Here is a 13,553-nt window from a genome sequence, read left to right as displayed (position 1 = left end):
TGCCTTAGGTTTTTTTTTGTTTTTTTTTTGCCGTACGCAGGCCTCTCACTGTTGTGGCCTCTCCCGTTGCGGAGCACAGGCTCCGGACGCGCAGGCTCAGCGGCCATGGCTCACGGGCCCAGCCCCTCCGCGGCACGTGGGATCTTCCCGGACCGGGGCACGAACCCGTGTCCCCTGCATCGTCAGGCGGACTCTCAACCACTGCGCCACCAGGGAAGCACCTGCCTTAGGTTTTGTATGATTATTTCTTCTGTCTGGAGTGCTCCTTCCCCAGATACTAGTATGGATAAACCTTTCACCTCTTCAACTTTCGATCCTGAAAGAGACCTAACTTGATCACCCTATTTAGAACTGTATTGCACCCACCCAACTCTGCAATTTCTGCTCACATAGCATTACCATCTTCTACAATATTATTATAATATAGCTTTTTCTTATATTTAATGTCCAATAATTAATGTCCAATGTCTGCATTAGGTTTGAGGCTCTAGAAAAACAGAAATTTTGGGAATTCCCTGGTGGTCGAGTGGTTAGGACTCCATACTTTCCCTGCCGAGGGTCCAGGTTCAATCCCTGGTCGGGGAACTAAGATCCCGCAAGCAGCGCAGCGTGGCCCAAAGATAAAAAGAAAAACAAAAATTTTGCCTTTTTTTGTTCAGTGATGTATCACACACCTGAAATAATGCCTGGTACACAGTGATTATTTTATGTGTATATACATAAAATATGTATTATAAATATAATATTTAAATATTTCAATTCTTTCTATGTTCTAGGTTTTATGCTATGTATTTTTCATGTATTCACTCTCTTATTCATTACAAAATTGAGGTTTAGAGGTTCACATGTCCAATATCACAGACCAAATAAATGGCATAACCAGTATTTGAATCCTGATCTAGGAGATTAACAACTCACTACATTATATCAAATAATTTCTGAAAAAGAAACGGAGAAAAGGGTAAAGTATTGCAGGCAGAAGAAAAGTATACAGTATGTGGCACAGAGCCAACACTTAAATGTTCATGGAACGAACCAGGACAAGCCTTAGAATGTGGCAGTGAATAAAGCAAGTCACAGAAGACTACATACAATAAGGTACCATTTTAAAGAAAGATTTTAAAAAGGTGAAGTAAACAACATATTTTCTGGAGGTGAAGAAATTATTAGAAAAGTCAAGGAAATGAAGAACAGAAGTTAGTAGCTGTCTCTGGTAGGGAGGCATAGGGATTGGTTAGGGAGAGGTTTCAACAAGGGAAAAACATATGGAAAATATTGTTTCCTAAGTTGGTTGGTAAGTTCATGGGTATTGATTTTATTATATTATGCTTCACAATTTAATATATGCCACATATATTTTTTTATGTTTCAAATATTATGTAACAAAAGTAAATACATTTACAAAGTCAGTAAAACAAATGAAAGATAAATGACAGAACAATTAATGGAAGGTCAAAGTGGAAAGGACAATACTTCAGCTCATAGTTTTTAAAAATACACACACATACCAATCCTATACACATCTCTGTGAATATATGTTTGTGTGTGATTATGGATATTACCACCTTTTCATAAGTGATTAGCACCAGGGGATCAACAGGTGGAGAGGATTTTTAATTTTTAGTCTTGCCAGTCACACTCTTTCATTACCTATATAGTAGCCACATGATCTTTATTACATGTGGATGATTTCCTGTCACTGCCTTTTCTAAATGATCCCATTACCTTTCTAAAGTAATCAAAATAAAATGTGAACTTCCATACTCTTAAAATACCTAAGGATCTGTCTCCAGCCTTCTTTGACTTCATCTGCTACTCACTCTCTCACCACTTTAGCCAATGACATTCTTCTTATTCCCAAAGTTGCAAGGTCTCATCCACCTAAAGGGCTTTGTATTTGATGTTCTCTCACCTGGAATTCTCTTTCCCTGAACTCCCTTCCTGTCATTTCCCCAAATAGTCTTTGTCTAGCACTTAATCTAAGTAACTACCTGGACTTTCTGTATCACATAACCATATTTGGTTATCCACCAGCTCTCACAATCTGATATTCCCTGTTGGTTTATTTGTTAATAAATTTTCTGCCTTTTACAATTAGAATGAAAGCTCCAGATCATGGGGAAAGTTATTTGTCTTTCAACCATTTTATCACCAGAGCTTACAAGACTGCTTGGCATTTAAAGAGGAACTCAATGTTTCTCAAAAAATATATAACAATTGTGATTTTAGAAGTTCTCTGATGTGGAAAAAGGCATCTATACTCCCAAAAGTTTACCTTAATATCAGTGACTGTTTTAGACTTTGCTCATGGAAGTTCACAGTTAATATGAAATATTTATTATTTTTACCTAAACAGACTAGATTTAAGTGACTATCATTTTATGTAGGGTTGGATTGTTGTAGTTAATCAGAATTAGTATTATATTAAGCATAATAAAAACCTAATATTGGGTTTTTGTTCCCACTATTAGAATTGTGATGTTATAACTGTAAAAGTGAAAAAAATGACACAGCTTTAAAATATATACCTGAAATTATAGTCTGCAATAATGACACTAGTAAGTGGTACCTGCTCCAGTTTATTGAGCATGTACAGTATGTTGTGTTTGGTATACATTAGCTTGATCTTCCTAACAACATAAGAAATCAGAAACCACTTTACTTATGAAAAAACTGAGGGTCAGTGAGATTTAATAACTTGTTTTGTGTCACAGCTGGTAGGTACATGGCAAGGCTAGAATTCAAACCAAGGTCTCCCCACCCACCAAGTTTATGGTTATTCTATTAAGCTGCACTGCCCTATCATGTAGCTTAGAAGTAATGCTAAACACTGCACAACTCTGTTTTAACATAATAAATGAAGCCCCAAAGTATTGTTTCATTAAGGGCATATGTCAATAAAATAACTACGGGATAATGGTTGATGCATTCGGTTTTATGAGAAGTATGCACAAACAAATCAAGTTAAATGACATAGAATCTCGGCAATTTAAAAGCTGTGGAAAAGATTGTTACAAAAGAGAGAGTTAAGCATTATCAGGTTGAAAATAAAGGAATGGATTACAAGGAGGTCATGCTGGAAGCATCATCCAGGTATGCCCCAACTCTTATGTGAAACTTCAGATTTCTAACGGACAAATTTAGTAGTCCTAGACTAAGAAATCTCAGTCCACCTAACTTGGAACATTTGCTTCCCCTAATTTACAATTTTGCAACCTCATTAAGGCATAGAAATAATAAAATAAATTCAAATTATTAATAGCTGTATATTATATGTAGGAATAAGTTTCATGATCATTATGATAATTAGTGCTTGTTAAGTGTTGAGATAGTCTGATAGGTTTGACAGTTATAGGTTAGTTTTAAATTTTTAGTTGGAAATATTAGATTGATATTAGATATGTAGTTTTATTTGTAAGATAAAAGAGAACTCCTTTAGTGTGAGAAAGTGTTTATTTCCGACAATATCGTTCATTATCTTTGGTTTATAGAGTTTTTCAAGTGCTAGTTAGGTGTGTACGACAGTCCAGTCTGACAGTGAATGTGTTTGAGAGAATCAGATATATTAGATTTGTAAATGATATTTAAAGGTTACGAGGATATTTAATTTTCTAAGCATATGAATGGAATTGTTTAGGTGAATTTAATGGATTAAATTTACAAGCTGATTGGAAATTAGTCAAATGTGAAGTGTTCTTTTTTATATTATATATAAAATTACCAAGTTAAAAAAATAGATTTATAGGTTGAGCTGAGTTAAAAAAATGTTATTGATTTATAACTTTATTTAGGAATTAAAATTCAAGTCTTCTTCAGAAAATTGCTATTAACAACACTGAAAAAAATGATTGTTTTTCCCACTGAACCATACAATCTTAAAAATATTAGTATGCTAGTTGGAACCCAAACTCATTCATGCATGACCCACATATGTCTTTTATTTGACTGGCTCATTTTAGTCATCCTAGAGTTGCTGAACTTTCTACGTAATAATCTTTGGACTGACATTGTGGCCTAGGAAAAATGGCAGACAGGTTACCTAAAAGTTTAAAATTTCCTTGATGAGGGATAATGCAGCTACTATATTTAATGCTGGACTGATGGGAGTAGCACTTAGATCAGTTAAGTCAATGATGCTATTATGGTATTCTTCACTACCTGAATTGCCCTTTGATTTACCAGCATACAATATGGTATGAGTTAGAACTGTTTTTATTAAACATACCATCTAATAAGTAAATACAGTATATGATAAAGAATTATTACACTAGTTAAGTGAAGTAATTAACTCAAGAATCATATATCTATGTAAAATATTACTTTCTTAGAATTTTGGGTGAAATGCAAAATTCCTTTCCTTACCTTCTATATTCATTCAACTGGGAATAATCTGAAATCATGAATTATTATGCAAACTTAGACCCTAAACTTCACTTTTTTTGCAATTTGGTTTCTTAAATTTCTGTCATAACCATTTTCATTTGAGACACACTAAAACAAAACAACAAATTTGATATGTTAAATACTTGGGATAGAAAATAGATCTCATCAAGAAAGGATAGCAACCCATAACAGAAGATAGGTAAGAGATATTTCATTTTAGTTAACAAATATTGTTTACCTGTGAGCCTGTGGAGTACCGCCCAGGAGTTCGAGAACCAGATGTTTTCCCTGAGCCAATGGAGCTCTCTGTACTTTTGCCACTACAACAGTGTGTTCGCAGACATTTCCCATACTCTTTTCGTACCTAGCCAAAAATATTAACTTCTGTTAGCAAGTAATTCATTTCAGCTAGGAAATATAAAATGCATGTGTTTTATTTTAGATAATTAATATAAAATTTTTTTGCCCTACAGATATAAAAAAGTCTGTTCAGCATATATTTTATACATTTTTCACAATATAAAATAATATTCATACTGTCAAGATTGAAATTTTGCATAATTGGAGCCTTTTAAAACACGCAAACACACATATATCCAATCACACTATAATGATACAGTCTCAGTTGGAAAAACAAAAACTTAAGACTCTTCAAGACACTATTTTTAGCTTCATAGATTTGATATGAAGTAGCCTATCTAACTCTTTCTCCATTCCCTCTTCTCTCTAACTTCCTCACTAGAACAGTTGTACTGTTCTTTTTTTTTTTTTTTTTGCGGTACGTGGGCCTCTGACTGTTGTGGCCTCTCCCGTTGCGGAGCACAGGCTCCGGACGCACAGGCTCAGCGGCCATGGATCACGGGCCCAGCCGCTCCGCGGCATGTGGGATCCTCCCGGACCAGGGCACGAACCCGTGTCCCCTGCATCGGCAGGCGGACTCTCACCCACTGCGCCACCAGGGAAGCCCAGGTGAACTGTTCTTTAGGCAGAAGTGTAGTGAGGAAGTTAGAGAGAAGAGGGAATGGAGAAAGAAGGAGAGGGAGAAAGAGAGGAGAGAGAATATTTAAAGACAGAACAGAAAAAAAAGGAATGTGTTGGGCTAAGCATTTTTTAAAATTTTATATTTCTCTGAAGTTTATTTCTCTTAAAAGAGGTCAAATCTGCAACTTGAGACTATAAAATATTCTCAAAATATTTTTAATTCATTCCTTCAAAATAGTTCTATTCAGTAATTACAGAGAAATATGATTGCTTTTCTATATAGCATTGTGGCTACATTATTAATCCTTGCTGTAGTATAAAAATCACAGGATAAAAGGAGATAATCATTTTTTAGCTGATGTTTTCAAACAGGAAAATATATCAACAATTTTGGGGAAAACTTTGATCATGTTTATTTAAAAATTTTTATTACTGCCTATTTAATCAAACAAGACATACAAAAATAAACAGTAACTGTTCTAAATCTCACCTCCACTAGCAACATCAAGAAATATAATTACCAACTACTTGCTCATCAATTAAAAACACATTCTAGGATAACTTACTGGTTTTATAGTCACAAATTTTATATTCATTATGAAATAACACTGTATATATGTTATTCTTAGCACTTTATTGATTTCACATGAGTTCATAGTTTCCAGAAATTGTGACAATGTAATATTATTTAAAACAAAGTTATAAAAACATGCTCTTTTGAGAAGTGTTATTTAGAATCAAAAACAAAAAAAGGAGTGTGAATGACACATCAAAATTAGTATTTGAAAAAAAACATTATATCAATATATTAACATTCATTCTATCAAAGATATAGCAAAATCAAAGACTGACTATATTCAGATTTGTTTGAAGAACTCACATTCATTAAATCCTTATTATGTGATAGGAACAATGATACAGAGTGAGGTGAATCAAAGCATGGAGGAGGAGAGCCTGATAGGAAGTGGGTAGGCAGACCAAAGAAGGCTTCTCAGAGAAGAGGACTTCTTCAAGCTATCTTTAAAAGATAGGTTGGAATGTGTTGGTTTAGAAGATCAAGTTGAAAGAATGGATAGTTAAGAGAAAAAAGGCATTCAGTGAGAACAAAACAGAGAGGCATGATGTGCTAAGCTTTGAAGCCTTTCTCTGATTTGTAATGTCAAAATTACATATTATTTAATATATTTAAGTTATATTAATGTTTTCCAACCAACCTCTTCTATGCTATATTTCTCAATAATTCGAAATAATTATTTTTATTCACTATTTACAAGCCAATTCATATTTTGTTTATTTTTTAGAAGAAGTAAGTTTGTGCCCACCTGTGTGTGTCCAAGACATGTGTAAGTTTTGGGAGGGTGAGATGAAAAAGCTTCTACTTTTTAATCACTATTTGCTAGGAACTATGCGAGGCTCCTCCCTCAAAATGATTCTGGGAAGGACTTCCCTGGTGGCACAGTTGTTGAGAGTCAGCCTGCCGATGCAGGGGACACGGGTTCGTGCCCCGGTCCAGGAAGATCCCACATGCCGCGGAGCGGCTGGGCCCGTGAGCCATGGCCGCTGAGCCTGCACGTCCGGAGCCTGTGCTCCGCAACGGGAGAGGCCACAACAGTGAGAGGCCCGCGTACCACACACAAAAAAACCTCCTATAGGAAATATGATTGTTAAATGTCCGTAAGAGCCAATACTGTCTATAGATTCAATGCAATCTCTTGAAAAAATTTCAATGATATTCTTCACAGATACAGGAAAAACAACGCTAAAATTTGTACAGAACCACCAAAGACCTCAAAGAGCCAAAGCAATCCTGAGAAAGAACAAAGATGGAGGTTTCGTGTTTCCTGATTTCACACTATACTACAAAGCTAGAGTAAACAAAGCAGTATGGTATTGGCATAACAGACACATAGACAATGGAACAGATGGAGAGCCCAGAAATAAACCCTTGCATATATGGTCAACTAACATCTGACAAGGGAGCCATGAATAATTAATGGAGAAAAGACAATCTCTTTAATAAATGGTATTAGCAAAACTGGTTAACCACACGCAGAAGAATGAAATTGAACCCCCATCTTATACCACCCACAACATTTAACTCAAAATGTATTAAAAAATTAAACATAAGGCCTGAAACCACAAAACTCCTAGAAGAAAACAGGGGAAAACTCCTGGACATTGGTCTTGACAATAATTTTTTGGATATGACATCGAAAGCACAAGCAACAAGAGCAAAAGTAGTAAGTTGTACTACATTAAACTAAAAAGCTTCTACACAGCAAAAGAAACAACAGAATTTATTGGCAATCTACAGGATGGAATAGAATATTTGCAAATCATATATCTGAAAAGGGGTTAATACCAAAAATATATAAAGAACTCATACAACTCAGAAGCAAAAAACCAAACAATCCAATTTAAAAGTGGACAAAAGAAATGAATAGAATTTTTTTACCTAAGAAGACATACAAATGGCTAACATGAAAAGATGCTCAACATAACTAATTAGAAAAACGCAAATAAAATCACAATGAGATATCACTTCACATCTGTTAGAATGGGTAGCATCAAGAAGACAAGAGATAATTATTGGTGAGGATATGGAGAAAAGAGAGCCCTTGTGCACTGTTGGTGGGAATGTAAATAAGTACAGCCATTATGGAGAACAGTATGGAGGTTCCTCATAAAATTGAAAATAGAACTACCATATGATTCAGCAATCCCACTTCTGGGTATATATCCAAAGGAAATGAAATCAGGATCTTGAAGAGATGTCTGCACTCCCATATTCATTGCAGCACTATTCACAACAGCCAAGATATGGAAGCAACCTAAGTGTCCATCAGTGAATGAATGGATAAAGAAGATGTGTTACATATATCTAGGAATATTATTCAGCCACAAGAAAGAAGGAAATCATGCCATTTGCAACAATGTTGGATGGACCTTGAAGGCATTATGCTAAGTGAAGTAAGTCAGACAGAGAAAGATGAATCCTGTATGGTATCACTTATATGTGGAATCTAAAAAAGCCAAACTCATAGAAACAGAATAGATTGGTTGTTACCAGAGGTTGGCTGTGTGGAAATGGGGGAATGTTGGTCAAAGGGTACAAACTCCTAGCCATAAGATGAATAAGTTCTAGAAATCTAAGGTACATGATGATGATTCTAGTTAACAGTACTGTATTATACAGTTGAAAGTTGCTAAGAGAGGAGATCTTAAATGTTCTCACCACAGAAAAGAAAAGATGTTAGATGATAGAGGTATTAGCTATTCACACTATGGTGGTAATTATTTCACAGTACATAAGTGTATCAAATCAATACATTGTATACTTTAAACTTACACAATGTTATATCTCAATTATACCTCAATTTTTAAAAAAGGAATAAAAGAAAAATCTCCTAAGACTGTTTCTGCAATTTCAAAGAGAAGTATCTGGATTTTTTGTAGGCAAAAAAAAGGTGAATGATAATTCGATGTCCATATTCTCTGATGTTGGGCCATGTTCTTGACACCCAATAAAAACGCCACCAAAATCGAAAAATTCAAAACACAGAATGCATGAAAGAAAATATACTTATTACTAGTTATTATAAATCATAAAAATAAGCTTCTGAATCAGGACCTGGCACTTTTTTCATGAAGGGCCAGACAGTCAATATTTCAGGCTTTGTGAACCAAGAGGCAAAACCAACAATGCTGTGTGTGTACTTATTTTAAATTTTAAATGTATCCATTTAAAAATGCAAAAACCATTCTTGGCTGACTGACTGCAAAAATTAAAAGCAGCTGGACAAATCTGGCCCACAAGCTGTGGTTTGCTGAACTCTGTTCTAATGAATCACAAAATTGAGCTTGATGACATATATTTTTAAAAATTTCACTTCTGTTAAATATGTTCAATATACTAAAAAGTCTAGACTTGTTTTTGGATCCTGAGGTCTGGTATCTCTACCTGGACATCAAAACATTGACATGTATTTGTAATACAATAAAAATAATAATTGGGAAAACTAATAGGTACTGGCTAATAAAAAATAATTACAATCAAAATCATTCATGCACAAAGCACAAAACTATTTTCTGTTCTGTAGAAAACTTCAATATAAACATTAAAATTTTAAAATGTGTTAGTCCAATTTCCAGCTAATACATAAAATAATTGATAAAGCTGGTTCCCTATATTTGAAGATGTTAGTATGACTAAATATGATGGCCCAATATTTCCTTATTTATATGGACAAATGCCACCCTTTCCCTTAATCTCCTGATTTTGCACCCATCATTCTACATATTGCTCTTGACAATCAGTTATAGCTTTTTTCTACCAAAATCTAGAAATCCTTCCAAGTGCTTAGTCTTTCTGACTTCTCTGAGTTGTTTTATAATACTGACCAGTGTCTACTTCTGGACATTTCCCCCTTATCTTTCATTTAGGTATTACCTTCTCATTCTTCTCCTCAAACACTTTCTTTCTTCCATTTCTATTCTTACTCATTACTCATGTCTCCTACTCTTCATAATCATCAAGTGTGGTAGACTGTTAGCTGTTTGTGATACCCAATTCCTCATCTTCCTGGGGTACAAAAAGTAGAGTATGTTTCCCAGTTTTCCTTGAAGTTTAGTTGGTACTATTTATAGTGTCCTATCTGATGGAAGGTGAGTAGAAGTGATGTGAACCACTTCCTTTTTATACAAGATCCTCTCTCTCTTTCTCAGACTATCTGCTAGATGTCAACACCCAAGGTGGTTGTGGAAATCAAACAGTGAGGTTGACTGAGCTTTCATTGGGCTGTGTCCCTCCATGAGGCACCCTCATCAATTGTGCAATGAGTAAAAAAAACCTTTATTAGGTTAAGTGATGGCAATTTGGGGGGTGTGTACACTAAGTATTTGGGAAGATTCATCCCTTCCAACACAACCTCTTTTCTAAGTTAATTCTAATCCATTAGATTAGAATCCATCCATTCTAATATCACAAACTCTTTTCTTTTCTGTAACTTACATTTACAGGTCTGAGTCATCAATACAATTCTAGCCTGTATTTAAGATCATGCCAACACATTTTTAATACCTACCACCACATAAAACTGAAACAGGATAAAACTGGATGCATCTCGACAAGTGAACACATTTCTCAACCTTTATTTGAGGTTCCCTTAGTCTCTCAAGCCAAAAATCGTAGAGGTGCATATCTTTACTCTTTATCTTCCAAAAACAATTTTAGGTCTTATAGTTTCTTTCTTAGAAAAAAAATTTCACTTCTTGCCATTTCATTTTCAGAGCCACCTCTCAATATCTCATAATTATTTTTATTACCTCCATTTTACACATGAGGAAACTGGAGTATATAAAGGTTAATTAAATGGCCCAAAGTCACATAAGCCTTTAAGTAGAGGAGCTAGGATTCGGACCCAGTCTTGGTTCAGGGGTCTATATGGTCAACAACTAAAAAGACCACATTTATAATAGAGTTAAACAGTGTAAAATGAGAAAATCAATCTTGAGATTAAAAAAAAATGCAATTTAAGTATTTAGTTGCTAAAATTAACTTTGAAAATGAATATTTTCATCCTTATAGATGTGAAAAATCATAAAAATAGACCAATATAAAAATTAAATATTGCATTCTAATCATCAAAATCATAGATTTTATAAAAGATGCTTTTAAAGAAATACAGAGATCTTTACTAAGTTTCCACCATTCATTTAAAAAATAAATGTTTTTATCATAAAATGTTTAGATAATTATATTTTCTAGAATATATCAATACAAATTAGTTTTTTAAGAAAAGAAAAATATATATTTCCTATGCCATGCCATATATGTACATATATATACATATATCCCATGCCTCCATAACATCTTAGAAAATCTACTCCCTAATACACAAATTCCATGTGTCTGTCAATAAAAATATTAAAGACTATAAGGTCAAATCTATAAGAATATAGTTTTTGTACACTGTCCAAATCAAAATATTTTGATTCTGTTTTTTGCTGTCAAGCACATTTGCCAACTTTTATGCTTTCATTTTTTTTTTTTTTTTTTTTTTTTTTTTTTTTCTGTTTTTTTTTTTTTTTTTGCGGTACGCGGGCCTCTCGCTGTTGTGGCCTCTCCCGTTGCGGAGCACAGGCTCCGGACGCTCAGGCTCAGCGGCCATGGCTCACGGGCCCAGCCGCTCCGCAGCATGTGGGATCTTCCCGGACCGGGGCACAAACCCGTATCCCCTGCATCGGCAGGGGGACTCTCAACCACTGCGCCACCAGGGAAGCCCTATGCTTTCATTTTATGTCTGTTTTGTCTTTACTATTATAAAAATGAAATCAAATAAGTAATATATTTTATTTATTACTTTATTTCTTAGAGACAAACACATCAAGAATGATTTATGTTATGGGTACTTTGCTGTCATAGGATGTATGCTATTTATTCTTGAACAGAGAATTCTAGCTTACCTTCTTTTGTAGGACACAATGGAAAATGAATATAAACATTCCCTGTAGAGAATTGAAAATGGTGAAGAGATACGCCATGATGACTGTGCTTTCATTAATATACATGAGTCCAAAGGCCCAGGTCAATCCTAATAGGCAGAGAAGAGCTATTGCACCTATAACCCAAGACCTGCAGAGAGAAGAGAAAATTAAGGGTTATCAAATAATTTGTCTTTAATTAACACAGTTATATTGTATCAACAATACTGACACTGAAAAAAATGTTACAGTTTTATTGACAGAAAATGTAAGACAGGTGGTATAAGTACTTTAAGATTTTAATGAGAACTTACATGTTTTCAAGCTTGAGGAGATATACACGAATGAAAATGCTATAAACACAGAAATTCACTTATGCAAAAGCAGATTTGTACTATTAAATTATTCATGTATTTGCAGCACATACGCAAATGGTATGGAGATGTAATTATGGTGAATGGCAAGGGGGAAGAGTCTGTAAAGCTATGTTAGTCTCCACTGGTCTCATTGGTATGATAACATTTGTTTGATTGGACTCTTTCCATTAATCAAACACTTGTTTGATTGGACTCTTCATCTGATACACTTTTACCCCATTTTTCCAAATTTCCTCTTTTTCCATAAAAAATTTAGTGTTTACAGACAAGAACAGAAGGAACCAGTATATGGAAGATTGTATAAAATTTTAAACTTCTATTTGTCTGATTCTATAGTTAAGTAGAACAAGTGTGAGATACAGTAAATGGGAAAAAATAGTTCCCCTCTAGATCACCATCTACTCTTTCAGCCTTTGGATTGCTGTGTCTTGGGTCATGTTGGACTAGACTTTGGATATCGGGCAATTGGCAGCTTTGTTGAAAAGAAGCCCAATAGCTCAGGACACCTTCACGTCTTTGAAGTGTCTGCAAACTCGCAGGAGAAAATGAAGCTGAGAATGGGATGGAGAGGGATGAACAAAGTAGTCCAGAATGGAAGACAAATTCTCACTCTCACTCCATTTCCTTAGTTTCCTCCAAGCTGCCATTCACAATAGTAATAAATGGGTGACAAAAGTCCATATATTTGTAGTTATGTATTATGTATTTACTATCAAAATAAAATGAATCTTTCCAATAGACGGGAATCCAATAATTGAAAATGGAATCTTCTCAACTTCTCTCTAAGTATATAGAATAGGACCAAAACAGTCTAGATCTCTATACTCTTATGAGCCCACCTTTTCCTTTCCCAGTATACCTTCCTGAACATGGTAATCTAATATTTATTTTTAGCAGACTGCTATCTGCTACTTACATTGTCTAAGGAATAAATATGGGGATTGAAACTTTACAAAATGAAGGGGAAAAATCACATATGTTTACTATAATCTGAAGCTGGGTTTAATAAATTTTTCAGAGAGAACTACGTCTTTAGAAAAATATGTCCCAAAGTAGTCAAATATTATTAAAGTCTTATTAAAATTAATCTCAAATATTTACCATTTTCCTTCTACAACCATCAGCCACTATATTTCAGATGTAAACATCCATTAAATTTAATGTGCTTAATTTAAAACTTTAATACTCTTGAATAAAGAATCCCTAAAGGAAGCTTGCCATTGTATGTGGCATGTTTGCTTATACAAATTAGAAAACATCTTAGATATTAATATCTTATTTTACAAGCAGATTCAGAAGTATGGGAACTTTCAAAGTAAAGCTCTTATT

General features: G+C 34.4%; 1 protein-coding gene across 4 annotated transcripts in view; it reads right to left on the bottom strand.

The window, feature by feature from the left end:
* ADGRL3 (adhesion G protein-coupled receptor L3) overlaps window positions 1-13,553 on the bottom strand; it is a 703,409-nt gene that overhangs the window by 28,944 nt on the left and 660,912 nt on the right. For all 4 annotated transcript variants that reach the window (XM_032632860.1, XM_032632862.1, XM_032632861.1 and 1 more), the window contains 2 exons: window positions 11,830-11,998; window positions 4,622-4,747 (listed from right to left, as the gene is read on the bottom strand). In XM_032632860.1, coding sequence (XP_032488751.1) covers window positions 4,622-4,747; window positions 11,830-11,998 — 295 coding nt within the window. The remainder of the gene's footprint in view (window positions 1-4,621; window positions 4,748-11,829; window positions 11,999-13,553) is intronic.

The sequence above is a fragment of the Phocoena sinus genome, chromosome 5 (assembly GCF_008692025.1).
Source record: "Phocoena sinus isolate mPhoSin1 chromosome 5, mPhoSin1.pri, whole genome shotgun sequence".
Taxonomy (NCBI): domain Eukaryota; kingdom Metazoa; phylum Chordata; class Mammalia; order Artiodactyla; family Phocoenidae; genus Phocoena; species Phocoena sinus.
The sequence above is the reverse complement of the archived record's forward strand: the minus strand, read 5'-3'. Positions and strand labels throughout refer to the sequence as shown.